This window comes from Prionailurus bengalensis, chromosome A1 (assembly GCF_016509475.1).
Source record: "Prionailurus bengalensis isolate Pbe53 chromosome A1, Fcat_Pben_1.1_paternal_pri, whole genome shotgun sequence".
Lineage (NCBI taxonomy): Eukaryota > Metazoa > Chordata > Mammalia > Carnivora > Felidae > Prionailurus > Prionailurus bengalensis.
Window position 1 is genome coordinate 181,292,204 of NC_057343.1, and position 14,690 is coordinate 181,306,893.

General features: G+C 49.1%; 1 protein-coding gene across 1 annotated transcript in view; it reads left to right on the forward strand.

Moving 5' to 3' along the window:
* Window positions 1–14,690, forward strand: part of SLIT3 (slit guidance ligand 3) — a 597,991-nt gene that overhangs the window by 532,860 nt on the left and 50,441 nt on the right. The window contains 3 exon segments of the mRNA XM_043596219.1: window positions 10,531–10,599; window positions 12,306–12,377; window positions 13,000–13,071. Coding sequence (XP_043452154.1) covers window positions 10,531–10,599; window positions 12,306–12,377; window positions 13,000–13,071 — 213 coding nt within the window.

Below are 14,690 nucleotides of genomic sequence, written 5' to 3' on the forward strand. Positions count from 1 at the left end.
CACGCCCCACGGCAGTTGCTGCAGGTTGGGGCAAGCAGAGCTGGGTGACATGTGACGGGACCCAGGCTGCCTGAGTGAGAAGACACACTCACACGCCATCACCCACTCACATCTCAGGCTCGTACTCTCTCCCTGGATCCCAGACACCAGCAGGGAGTGTGTGTCTGGCACTGCCCGTGCTTGCTGGGGAGGAAGCTGAGTAGGGCGCCGTCTGAGAAGAGCGGGTCGGTTCCTGGGTGTGAGTTGTGGCTCCCCCATCTCCTGACACCCAGGGAGGTTGCAACCAGGACTGCTGATCCCAGGGAAGGAAGGAAGTCTTGGCGGTCACTAAGAAGTCCACAACAGCCCTGCGTTTGGGCCCTGGCCGTGCTGCTGAAGGTCTGCATGAGCAACGCCGCTCAGTGCAGTGAGCTCCGAGCCCTTTCCTCAGCCAGCAGTGCCGATGGGTGGGGGCTGCCAAAAATAACCCAGGTCCTCGCCTCCTTCTTGGGTCAGTTGAATGCCAAGTGACACGTGCTAAAGAGAAGGAAATGCCATGAAAACAGGCCCACAGAGGCTTTTCCCCAAAGTTCATGACACAGAGATTGAAATAACAAAGATAATTGGCTGTAATTATAAGTAAACTTCAGAGCTTGGGGAAACCTGATTTCCTGCTTTGGAAATGATGGTGCTTCCCTTGGCCACACTGGTTTCCAAAGCGCACCAAGGACGGCAGCCCTCACCTCTGAGCCCAGACCACCTCCCGGAGGGAGGGGAGGAAGAGTGTCCAGGGAGGGGAAGGCAGGAAAATTGATGCCAGAGAAAGTGAAAGCTGCCAGGCCCAGAAAACAGTGGCTTGGAGGCCTCTGCTTTCAAGGACTAGATGCAGTGTTTGGATCCAGTGCTGGCTTTCCAGCTCCCTCAGGCATCATCCGTGGTCTCAGGCAGAGCTGCCAACTTACAAAACAAAATTAAGGTTAATTCATTGAGAAGAAAAAAACAAAAACAAAGCTTCGTAGCATTTCTCCAAAGGGCAGGGTGTGGGAGTTCAGTGTAGGCACTAGTGAGCAAGGCAATGAGAACCAGAGGGAAGTCAGTTCTCCTGCCAGCCGTCTGCAACCCCCTGGCCCTTCTCTCTCCTTGGGAGGAGGGCCGCCCGAGACCCTTTGCTCATTCAAGCTGCCACCGAGCTAGGCCCTCACTCAGTACCCCTGACTCACCTCAGTGGTGAGAACTAAGTCACCCCCCAAGCCTCACCTCTGGTAAGCAGCCGAGTCACGATCAGAAGGCACTTTGGTCTGACCCCAACCCCCCTGCTGTAGCCCCCTACCCCAGAAGCTCTTCATCTTTGGGGTCTCAGGACCCCTTTATGTTTTTCAAAAGCAGTGAGGACTCTCATTGAACTTTTGTTCACATGCTTAAATCTGTTGATAGCACATTGGAAACTACTACTGAGAAATATTTTTAAACATGTGTTTATTAATCCATTTAGAAATAAAAATTTACACATTATATGTTTGTATTAAAAAAAAGCCTACTTCTATGAAAACCAAACCAAAAGACATTTAACTGAGAAGAGTGACATTATTTTTTTCAACGTTTTTTTATTTATTTTTGGGACAGAGAGAGACAGAGCATGAACGGGGGAGGGGCAGAGAGAGAGACACAGAATCGGAAACAGGCTCCAGGCTCTGAGCCATCAGCCCAGAGCCTGACGCGGGGCTCGAACTCACAGACCGCGAGATGGTGACCTGGCTGAAGTCGGACGCTTAACCGACTGCGCCACCCAGGCGCCCCAAGAGTGACATTTTTAGAAATGTAATTGAAGGCAACTGGGTGTTCATTTCCTACTTCAGCACTCACTCTGTTGTGACAGGGTTTGGGGTCAAGTACGAGAAGAAAATCCAGCTTCATATAGACACATAGTTGAAAAAGGGAGAATTTTAATAGCCATTCCAAATAATTGTGGAGATTCTTCTTTGATAATATGCCAAAACTGCATGGTGTTACAGGCTAGTTGCTGTGTGGAACCTAAAAGTTTATCAATGAACTTTTTATACTCTGTTACAACCCACGGGTCTATCTTGTGCTTTGAATGGAGCTTTCCCTGCCCCCGTGCATGATCTTGTAACACTGTGCCCTGGTCCTTTAGTAAATACTGGTTCACAAAGTTACACAGATCTTCGGATGCTGACACATTGCATTATACCGTATCAAAAATGTCGGATCCAAAATGTCATAGCCATTAACATGCATCACCAGAAATCTCAGCAGAAAAGTCTTTCAGTAAAGGGATGCTGCTCAATGTAGCCATTATGGGTTTTCTAAAATTTTAATTTTCACTTGGAAGCAAGCTTGAATTTTTATCATTGCCAGTAAGTACTAGTTCGTTGTTTTCCTTGAAGTGACAGACTCACTCTGTTCACTTTTGAGAAATTACTTACTAAATACCTATCCCTGAAAAACCTGTTTGCTAGTCATTCTTTTAAGTAACAATGGTGTTTTATGGGGGGGGGGAAAGGCTAATTCAGCTTGTAAGTCAGTGACACCAGATCTTTTTCTTAAGACAACCAAAGCAGAAAAGCTTTGTGCACGCCTCCCATTTTGCCACACAGAATATTAAAAAAAAGATGTATGCTCAAGTGTTGATATTTAATGCAATTAATAGTTTTTTTTACTGCTTCATGGAGGGCACTCTTCCGTGAAACTGGCTTTTTTTCCCCCTTACCATCATGTGCTTGAGGGGGAAGAACATAATGACCACTGATATCATATGGTGCCATGGTCTTGATTCCTACTGAGGTGCCAGCAATTTCACTCACACAGTGAAAATGGAAAAAAATGTTTTAATCTTATCACAAAAGTAGTTCCAGCCTCAGAGAGCCCTGAAAAAGTCTAAAGGACCCCCAGTGGCCAGTAGACGACACTTTAAGAACCACTCGGGTAATTTACACACTAGCAGGCAAACAATACAGAGACATCTGCTAAGTTCCTGATTCAAAACCAAGCCTACAAGGGCACCTGGGTGGCTTAGTCGGTTGAGCATCCAACTCTTGATTTCAACTCAGGTCATGATCCCAGGGTCCTGGGATCGAGCCCCATGTCAGGCTCCATTTTGAGAATGGAGGAAATTTTGAAACTGATTTTGGTCTGAGGGCCGTGAGCATGGATTTGTTGTCCCACCACTGACATCCCAAGGACAGGAGAGGGAAGGATGACATGTGTTCCCCAGGCACCGCTGTTGGAAGAAGGGATTTCTGCTGGGATGCGGAGTCTGAGGACATCAGGCTGGCAGTGTGTGCATGCACATGCACACACACACACACACACACAGCACTGATAGGAGACTTGAAAGGGTTTGGGGCTTGACCAGCAGAGCACAGGCTGAGACACAGCTCTGTGAGATTGAGTGTGGCAGGAGGTGATGATAAGAATGCATTGCTTGATGGAGACGGTGGGACCTGACCCTGCACTGGTTAGCTCCAGATCATCAGGATGGGGCTTTGGGGTACAGCAGGTAACTCAGATGAAGCTTTCTCCTCATCTCAAGTCTAGGGCGATGGAGGTGCATGCCAGAGAAGGGGCAGAGCAATGCAGGAGGTGACAAGCACAAAGGAGTGGCATGGAGAGTATGTGCTCTGGGATAGGGAAGAATCCAGGAAGTTCTGCCCACGCTGGCCTTTAGGAAAGCAAGGGAAGATGTCCTGTGTGAGTGCAGTCCACCACAGCCAGCACTCCTAGAGCATTTACTGGGTGCCAGGTGCTATGCTAGATTTTTCTCCTATGTGATCTCATTTAATCCTTCCAGCAATCCTGTAAAGTAGGCATTGATAATCCCATTTTGCACATGAAGTAACCGAGGCTTGGGAAGGTTGAATGATTTCTTAAGATCACACTGCCAAGGAGCAGCAGAGCATTAGGCTCGAGCCCAGGGCTGTCTGACCCCAAGGCCCGTCCTTTAGCAACTCAACTACTTTCTTCCTTTGGCAGAGCCTGGGTCCCTGTGTGCTCTGGCCAGTGGCCTGGCTCGTCGGTGATTTGCAGTAGACAGTCATGGTCTCTTTGGAACCTGCCATCTGCCCATAAGCGGGAGAAGGCAAAAACGGCACCCCTGCCATGATGCCGTAGGTACCTGTCAATGGTTCTGGCTGGGTGGGTCCTGACAGCTGGACCTTCTCTAGCAATGCCAGCTGCTGCTTTCTTTGCACACTTGCCACCCCCCACCCCCCACCCCCACCCCCACTCACCAGGCAGGCTCCCAGGAGCACTTTCTAGAGAAACTGCCCGGCACTGACTGTATTCTTGCCTTTCTTTGGCCTGGGGAGAGAGACAGAAATTGCCTGCAGCCAGCTGGAGGGCAGCTGGCTCTGGGCACATCAGCACTTAGGAGTCCTGGCACAAGCCTTGGCCCAGAGAAGACCTCGGCAGATGGCTTCAGTACAGGACACTTCTAGGCTATCAGGCAGTCATGGCCATCTGTGGGAGGGACGAGGGGAGGCTGGAGCACAGGCCACAAGCTGAGGGAGCCCTCTTCATTCAGTCAGGTGTTCGCTGAGTTTGTTGTGCCAGATAATGTCATAGGAGCTGGGAGCACAGCAGCTAATGTGACAGATAAGCCCCCCTGATGTCAGAAACTTAGAATGGGGGAGAAAGACAATAAGAAAGCTAATCAGTAAATTAGGCATTTCAGATAGAATAGTGTTTCCCAGGGGAAATGGGTGGGTGTGGGACATGGAAAGCAGTAAAAAGAAAGAAAATGTTCTGTGAAGACCCGAAGGTAGAAAGATCATAAAGTCGGGAAACCACGCAGACTGTGAGATGGAGCAAACAGAATGGAAAAGAGACTGGTGTTCACTGAAAACTCAAGGAGGGGTGTGCAGTTTTTGTCAGGCCATGGTGAGGGCTGACTCCTCATCCCCGGAGAAATACGGACGCCGAGGAAGAATTGTAAGCAGGAAAGTGATGTGGTCCAATTCACATTTTAGAAATATTACTCTGGGAGAAGAATAGAGAATAGACAGCAAGGGAATCATCTGTTTTCTAATATTCATATGTATTATTGGATGGAGGGATGTGTGTGTGTGTGTGTGTGTGTGTGTGTGTATTCAAAGCACGTTAAACACCACTGTGCCAAGCAGTGCTTCAAGGGCTTTCCACTGAGATTCATTGAATCTTCAAAATCACTTCAAGGTGGTGATGATGATGAGCCTCCTTTTGCAGGTGAAATGCAAGCTCAGAGAGGTTAAGTGACTTTCCCAAGGTCACACAGCTGTTAGTTAGTGGAGCTAGGATACAAGCCTGGGCGGCTGCCTGACTCCAGAGCTGCAACCATCATCCCAGGCCCCTGGTGGAAACCCTAGCCATGGTGGGGGCTCCTGGAAGGTGGCTGCCAGTCTCCTTCACCATTCAGCAGGTTTGAAAGTCCCTGGGGCACTTAACAGCACCACAAAGCTGCTAACAGAGATGGGGAGCTCTGTGTGGATTTTTGTGTGAGGCAGACACTTCCTCATGTGCTCATGCTGGGTCTAAAACAGAGCATTTAAATGCAGATCAACGCAAAGGTTGACCTGCTAGAGATGCTCTGATAGTTCTGAGGCTGGAGGGCAAGAGTGCAGTTTTCTGAAAGGGTCCCTCTGGGGCCTGGGCTGCAGGCTACAGGCAGCTTTGGAGTTCAGAGTCTTCATGAAGGGCTTTGCACAAAGAGAGTTTTCCCACACAGCCACATCTGTATTTGTGAAGTGAAGCCTTTTCATTCCACGTCTTCTGGGCTGCAACACCAGGTTGCCAGGGACATTGTGCACTTAAAGTGGCTGCCACATGGGTCCCATTCAGCCCTGCAGTGGCACACACAGCTCCACCTGGGGACTTCTGGGGTTTGCAGCATACAGATGGTGTTTCCTGAACATCTACTGCTATCAGCCTGTGCATTGGGCTGCTGTAGTGAGCAAAACAGACACAGTCCTGCCCCACTAATCACAGAACCACACTTGGATGTCACATGGGGGTGGAATGCTGTGAAGAAAACGCACTGAAAGCTTGGATTGAGCAGCCTGTCACGTCCCCAGGGGGTGTGGGAGATGGTGTCGGAGGCGGAGGCGGTGCTTGAGCTGAGTTCTGAGCCACTGTAGGAGTGAACTAGGCAAGGAGGAAGGGGAGGGACATACATGTGCCGAGACTGGCTGCCCAAAAGGAGCATGAGGCATTCAGGGAGGGCTGAGGCCAAGCAAGAGAGAGTTTGCTGTGCGGGTGAACAGGAGAGGGAGGCAGGGACTGGGATGGTTAATTTCATGGGTCAACCCAGCTGGGCTGTGGTCCCAGGTTTTTGGGCAAACACTAGTTACATGTTGCCCTGAAGGTATTTTATAGATGCAGTTAAGTAAAGGAGATTACCCAGGATAATGTGGAGGTAGGCCTCATATAATCAATCGAAGGCCTTAAGAACGAAAAACTGGAGTTTTCTGTAGAAGGGGGAATTCTGCCTCAAGATTGTAGCACAGAAATTCTACTTGAGTTTCCAGCCTGCTGGCTCTTCCTTAAAATAAATTCTCTCTCCCTCTGTATATATATTTATATGTGGGTCGTGTGTGTGTGTGTGTGTGTGTGTGTGTGTGTGTCCAATTGGTCTGTTTCTCTAGAGAACACTGACTGATCCAGGGCAGACCACAGACAGCTTGGCAGGATTTGCGCAGGATTTGGGTAGTCCTTCGCTGGCAAGCAGTAGAAGCCAGGAAGGATTTTAAGCAGGGAGCAAGGCTGATCCAGTCAGCATTTGCAGAACATCAGTCAAGCCAGGTTGGAATCTGGGGAACTGGCACAGCAGTCCCAGAGGCTCCAAAAGCATCTGTGACATACCGCCCATCCTCCAAGGCCCCCTGAACCTCCCATCTCAGATGAGGACACTTCAAATCCCTGAATTCCAGTGGTCTTTCTATGCCTTCATTCAATTGTTGAGCAAATACACGCATCTATAGAGCATGGCCTGCTTTACGGGTGGACGTGGGCCAGACCCAGGGCATTCTTTGAAACCACTGCAGGTTTTTGTTTAATCCAGGGTCCTATGAACAGCCCTTCTCTGCATTCATTCATTAATTCATTCATTCAAATATTTGAGGTCCTGGGGCACCTGGGTGACTCAGTTAAGCACCAGACTTTGGCTCAGGTCATGATCTCACAGTTTGTGGTTTGAGCCCCGTGTCGGGTGGTGTGCTGACAACTCACAGCCTAGAGCCTGCTTCCATTTCTGTGTCTCCCTGTCTCTGCCCCTCCTCCACTTGCGCACACGCTCTCTCTCTCTCTCAAAAATAAAACATTAAAAAAAATTTTAATATCTGAGGTCCTACTATTCGCTAAGCCCTACAGTATGGTCTGGTGATGCAACAGGAAACAAACCTAGCCCGAATCCCTGCTCACCACGTGGTAGAACATATCCTGTCAGGACAGAGATGGCCAAACGTCAAAATAAAGAGCTCCAGGTGGAGAGAGGAAATAGCATGTGTTTGACTTCTTGGGCTGCGCAGCCCTGCCTCCTGGACTCACTACTCCCCTCTCTGAGCCTCAGTGTTCTTGTCGACAAAAATCACAAAACACCCAGCAAAATATGGCCCCCTGTTTAGAGAATTAGATGAGGTAACAGACCAGAGTCTCTCTATCTCATCGCACTGAAGTATGCACCTGTTGTTTCTGTGTCATTATTTTCCTTGTCACCATGTTGTCTGTGAGGTTAGGTAACATGCTTCAGATATGCTTGTCACAGGACCTTCTGTAAATATCCCAGCAGGGAGACTTGGGGTTTTGGTGTCTTGTTCTGGGTTTCATCTTAGATGCCTCAAGTTTGCTAAGTAGTCGTAGCAAACAAACAAGAATGAAAGAATAAGCAGCATGGGAGAGGGTGAGCCATCACTGCCAGCCTGAGGCCAGACCCCTTCAAGTGGCTCCCTCGTGGTTAATTAGCCTCCCTCCAGCAGAGATGCTCCCTGGACCAGTGCCTCCCCACTGGGCCTGTTCACTCATCCAGCTCCTGCTCCCTCCCTCCCTCCCTCCCTCCATGCCACACTATCCACAAAACACTTCTGCAGGCAGTGGCCCAGCATGGCTTGCCCCTCCCCCCGCCCCACTCCATCAGCCCGCACACATGCCAGAATCCTGCCATCTCCACAGAACCTCGCTGCCCAGCAGAGAAAGCTGGAAGGTCTCCTTCACAGGCCTGCCCCTGGCCACCACTGTTGAGGCACAGGGCCAGTGTCCAAACGGAATGTGAATGTCCTACATCCTGTCCCTCAGGGCACGCAGAAGGGTGAGTGCAGGGTAAGCTCTCTGCAATACCAGCACCCTGCACCTGTCTGAAGTCACTCGTTGCACTTGGAATGAGCCCACCTCCAAGGCTTCAGTGTGATCCGCCCATCTCCCTTTGCCCCCCAGACTGACCTCCCTGGCCTTCTTTCCCTGCCTCAACAGCCCCAGAGCTCAGGGCCCTCCACAGGCCTCACTCTTGCCAGACGGCACCCCCCTTCCCCTGCTCCTGTCATCCTGAACATCCCTCTCAGCTACATCTTTCTGCACTAAGTCCCTGGGCATTCCGTATCCTAGCACCTTGCTCCTTTCCTTCAAAGTGCACATCACAGTTCGTCATTTATGTGGCTTTCTGTGTGTGTCCTCTCCTTCTGACCCCCCGCCTCTTCCCCTCTCCTTCCCCCTCCACATTAGATTTTTAAATGCCCGAAAGTAGGCATCACTCCTGTCTTCTTCACCAGTATATACACTACCTGGCACACTGCAGTTGCCCAATAAATATTTCTGCCTGAATAACTGAATGCATCAGTGAATACGTTTCAGCTCCTCTGCCCGAGGGCATGATCTAAGTGTATGTGGCTGAATTTTAGGCCAGATGATCAAACTCCCCGAAGGCAAAAATGCAGTCTGGTTCATCTTTGTATCTACCCTCCCCCCACCCCCCCATCTAGCATAGTTCTTGGCACATAATGAGTATACAGCAAGGGATTAAGGACCAAAAGGACATTAATCCAACATGCCACAGCAACCTAAGACCATATGCAGGCCTGCCCGGTATTCTGAGCCCTGAGGATTCCCAGGGACCAGCCCTGGAAATAAAGTTGCTTGGCCTTAATTTACAGTAATAACCATTCCAACTTACCCTCAAAGCTAAGCCTGGTTTGGTCATTGACAAACTGACTCATATCCTGTTTTAACCCATTTCATCCCATTCAGTCATTTGGCGGTGGGTCTACTGGATGCCAGGCAATGTGCTAGCACCTCATTATTCAAAATGCAGCCTGCAGACTGGCAGTTCCCACCATCACCCAGGAGCCTGTTAGAAATACAGACTCTCCGAACTGACACAGACCTACCAGATTAGGATCTGCTTTTTAGCCAGATCCCAGGTGATGTGTACATATGTTAACGTTTAAGAAGCACTGGGCTAGAGATAGAGACTGAGAGTCTGCTGTCTTGGAGTTTAAGGCAAACCCAGCACCGGTGGACATCACCGCTGGGAGTTGACCACTCCAAGAGGAAGCTATGGGAGGCTTATGTCAAAAAAGTTTCACCCAGGAGACCAGAGGCAGTGTTGTAAGCCATCTTAAAGGTTTTGTAATGTTGACCCAAAAGCAATAAGAAGCCCAGGTGAAGGGGTTTCCAGCAAGGATGGGAATAAATAAATTGGCCCATGTCACCCCCTAAAGATAGTGATAACTTTTGTAATTCATGATTAAAACGAGACTTCCTTCTCTTGTTCTCAAGCTCACTCAAGTGTCCAAAGAGGTAGCCTCTTCCTAGGTGAGCAGGTCAGTGCAGGACCCTGAAGTCCAGACAGGTCTAGGTTCAGCCTTTGCCTGTCCAGGAGGAGTCTCCATCTGTTGGTACGTCCCCAGTCTGAACCCCTGTAGTCATCCCAGTCATCCCACTGGGAACCTTAGCACAGTGCTCCAGGAACATACCCCCTTTCCTCAGCTTTCAGAGGCACACTAGAGAACAAAACAATGAATTAGAGTTCTTAGCATGAATCGTGGCTCAGGAATCCCATGCCTTCCAGTAGCTAAGTAGAGGCCATATGGAACTGTGCTAAGATTATAGTCAGAGGGACCTGGGTTTGAGTCCTAGCTCAGCCACTCACTCACTGTGTGACCTTGGGTAAGTGTTTTAACATCTCTGAAATTCTGTTTCCTCAATTGTGAATCCAAGAGAATTGTGAGGGCTGGGTACAGAGTAAGTGCTTTATTTATTTAACAAATATTTATTTGACATCTACTGTGTGCCAGCTCTGTACGTACTCTTGGGGGATCCAGCACTGGGCAATTTTAGACAACAGCCCTGCCATCAATGGAGTTTAGCAGTCCAGTGGGAGAAAAATGTCATTAGTTGAATAATCACGCATATAAATATAAATGACAAACGTAGTATGTGTTTTGATGTAGGGGAGAAAAGAAGCTGAGAGAGTAAAACAGAGGCCCAACCTAGCCCGGGGGAGGTGACTCTGAGAAATGACAAATTGTGCAGTGTCTCTCGGCCAAGCGTCACTCTGCCCCTCTCTTTCAGGTACCTGGAAGGAAACCACTTAACAGCCGTGCCCAGGGAGCTGTCCGCCCTCCCACACCTGACACTTATGTAAGGAGCCCAGCATCGGGTGGGACATGTAATTTTCTTGCCTGGGGGAACTCAGGAAACTGACGTGGAGGGTCAGGGAGGATGATCTGCAGGCTTCGCCTCGTTCCTGCACTTTCTCCCTGGGTGGAGCAGAGAGAGGCAGCTGGGAGGAGTGAGCCGGCCTGATGGGCCAGGTCCTACCAGTGAGAGCTCACACAGAAATACCCAGAGCCTGGCATCACTGACTGTCCATCCACATCAACTTCCTCCTTGGCATAGAGAGAGGTGGGACAACCTCTGACTTTCTGGTGCCCCAGTTAAATCCCAAGCCTCCTCAGTCTCCAATTTCTTGCAAGCTGTGGCTGCACTGAGGTTTGCCAAAAGCTTAAAGGGGCGTTTTCTTCTTCCTCCTCTAGTTGCCCAGAAAATGTTCCAGGTAAATGGCTGAAATTGAGGTTCCTTTGGGTGGTAACTGCCACTGGCTGCAAGTCTGCCAAGATCCAGGAAAACTCCCAAATGAGGAAATGTGGGGCATGGATGAGGCCCAGGAAACCGGGTGGTCTGTAAGCTTTGTCCCTTGACCACCTCGCTGCCTTGCCAAAGTGGGACCCGTGAGAGTACAAAGTAATTCCTTGGGCGAGTGGCCATTGGAAGATCATCCTGGGTGATTAGGGGGCAGGGAGCTGGTCCACAGGGGGGAACTGAGAGTTCTTTCACAATGAAACACTGTTGCCCTTGGAAAAATGGGGCTGCTGAAGAAAGGTGGAAGAAAGCCACCTGTCACCTCATTCAGCCTTGCTTCCTAAATATCCCCCAAACCAGCCTCTGGATGAGATCTCTCAGCTTCAGCCCTGTGGGCATTTAGAGCCACATCATTCTTGGTTGTGGGACTGTGGTGGGCATTGTGGGATATTTTGCAGCAACCCGGGGCCCCTACTCACTAGACACCAGCAGCACCCCTCCGCCAGTAGGAACAACCAAAAATGTCTCCAGACATTGCCACATGTCACTGGGGAAGCAAAAGTGCCCCGAGCTGGGAACCCCTTCTCTAGAGCAATGGCTCTGAACCTCAGCTGATTAGTTTGGGTTTTTGTTGTTTTTTTTTTTTTAATACTGATGCTCAAAACCACCCTCAAGCAATTAAATCAGAATACCTGATTTACAAGCCAGAATGGAACCCAGGCCTCAGAGGCTGTAAACATTCTGCAGGTGATTCTGATGTGCAGCTACTATTGAAAACCACTGCTTAGGATATTTATCTCTGAAGAGAAGCTGGAGGTTGTAATTGGCAGAAGACTATACCCCTACCAATCTCATTCCCCCTAAGAGAGAATCTGATAAGATGGAATGAATGAATGCCAGAAGAGAGGGAGGAACAGTGAAAGGAAGGATTGACCTGGGAGGAAATGGCACTGGCATAAGGAGAGATCTTATGTGTTATGTTTTGCTGGAAGAATGAAATGGACAGATAAACTTGTAATTGAATGGTTGAATAGGTGGATGGATGGATGGATGGATGGATGGATGACCAACAAATGCTTGAATGAGTGATTGAAGAAATCTTGAATGAAAAAATGAACATTTGGATGAATGGGTGGGTAGGTGAGTAGATTGGTGAGTGGATGGATGGATGGATGGATGGGTAGATAGATAGATAGATAGATAGCATGCACAAATGTATGAAAGTTGCCACTAACAGTAAAGTGTTACTCTTCTATTTGTCCTAGTGACCTGAGCAACAACAGCATTGGTGTGCTAACCAATTACACCTTCAGTAACATGTCTCACCTGTCCACCCTGTGAGTACAATGGGGCACTGTGTTCAATATGGGCCTGGCAGTCAGTGGCCTGGGGCCATCCTTTCTCCCTGTCCCCTCATGCGTATGCTCTCTGCTCTAGTGATCCTCTGGGCTATGGCTGCCCCCATGTAGAGCAGACCTTAACCAGCAGAAGAAAAGTAAAGTAGGTCAGAACTCTACTGTCTGGGCAGTTAGAGAGGAACTAACACCTAATTACTTCTGAAGAAGGCCCTCTTTAGCTTACCTTCTGTGATTTGTGAATTTTCTTTCCCAGTGGAGGGTTTCCCCACACAATTATATTTTGCTCAGATCCATTTATTTCCTATTAGCTCTGCACATTGTGAGCACTGACCATTTGACAACAGAGGGAGGTGATGGCAAAGCTGGTTAGGAAGCCAGCCTGCTGTGGAAGATGAGAGGAAGCTGGGAAAACGAAGCCCGAAGCCAGTGAATGTCCTAGAGTGGGGGAGGGTGTTCCCCTTCCCTTTATTGTTGGGAGGCTTTTTGTCAAAATATTAAAATTGGGAAGATAAAGAAATCATTTGCTTTGAGCGGGCCACAGTGTGGACCATACACCCATATGTATGTGAGAATAGGAATGGCCGTGTGTCTTTGTCCACAGGATCCTGAGCTACAACCGGCTGCGGTGCATCCCCATCCACGCCTTCAACGGGCTGCGGTCTCTCCGAGTGCTGTGAGTACCCAGAGCCCTGAGTTCAGCTTCTGCTTCACCATGTAACAGCAGGCGATCCTCAGCACAGTTCCCACACACACACTTCCCCAACCCGGCACTCCTACTGGCTCAGTGGGGTGGGGCGGAGGAGGGAGGGCAGAGAGCCAGCTGCTACCATTTGTGGACCTGGATCAAATCACAGACCAGTCTGAGTTTCTACTTCTTTCTGTGCCCAGTGAGATCACTAGTACCTCCCTCGTGAGGATTAGCATATGCAACTGTATTCTGCACCCTAGTAGAGCACAGTGTGTGGCTTATGGCCACTATCTTGATGATCATTCCACTGTTGGTCCCTCTGACTTTAGAGCGGCAGGGTAAACACTGTGAAACTCTGCAAGGAAACCAAACGCATCTATCAGAGGTCACACTAGAAGCCCAGAGACCTGGCTCAGCTCACAGACAGCTATTAGTTAGCAATTGTAGTTAGTTGGCTCATAGAGTATCTTTTCAATCAAGCAGTTTGGGGGCACCTGGTGGCTCTGTGAGTTGAGCATCCGTCACTTGATTTCAGGTCAGGTTGTGATCCCGGGGTTGTGGATCAAGCTCTGCATAGAGCCCCGCACTGGGTTCTGTGCTAAGCTTGAGGCCTGCTTGAGATTCTCTCTCTATATCCCTGTGCCTCTCTCTGCCACTCCTGCTGTCTCTCTAAAATTTAAAAAAAAAAAAAAAAAGTTTTAATAAGTTGCCAACAGTTAAATATCAGGAGGCTTCTCATACAAAATCCTAATTTCTATTCTCTCTTAGAAAATGGAGAGACCTGGTCATTCCAGGGCTCCCATCTATATTCTTGCATGGCTGAGCAGCCCTGCCCCTTTAGACCAGACTGTATAGTCTGCAGCCTCCACAACTGCCTCCCCATCACCTTATGACACCTGCCTCACCCTGTCCTACACAAGGTAGACGACAGCCCACTGAGGCAGATGAGCCCCAGCAAAGGCACGATGACCATGAAGTCTACCTGCTTTTCAATCATGGCTCTGCCCCTCCCTAGCTGTGTGTCTTCAATAAAATCCAGATGGTAATTACCTCACAGGGTCTTATAATGATTAAATGAGATGCTGTATATAAAGCATTTAGCATAGCTCTGGCCCACAGTAAGCACGTTATAAATATTTGTTATTACTGTTATTTGTTATTACCTTGCAAGAGCAGGAATGGCACCTCACTGCCACCCCCAACCCTTGGTCCTGTTGTCGCCTGATTTTTGTGCCTTCTCATCTTGCACATTTTGTCAGGAAAGGAGGATTCTCTGAATGATATTCCCATGAGAACAGAAATGCCACTTTTTGTGGCCGTTGCCTCATATAACCCTTTGCAACAGTGCTGTAAGACTGAGGGGATTAGGCCCATTTTAAAGATGGGAAAACTGAGGCCCAGGTTGTAACTGGCCCAAAATCCAGCAGTCAGGAGCTTGCAGAATCCAGCCTCCTGACTCAGAGCCCTGGACCCTTCTCAGGACCCAGTAGCAACCAGAAAACAGCACCCAATGAGCCTGTCCATTTCAGAGCCTCCAGGCTGATGTGATTTATCGAAGCCCACAAAACACTGGTGTCAGCGACAACTCCCGCCACATGTCATCT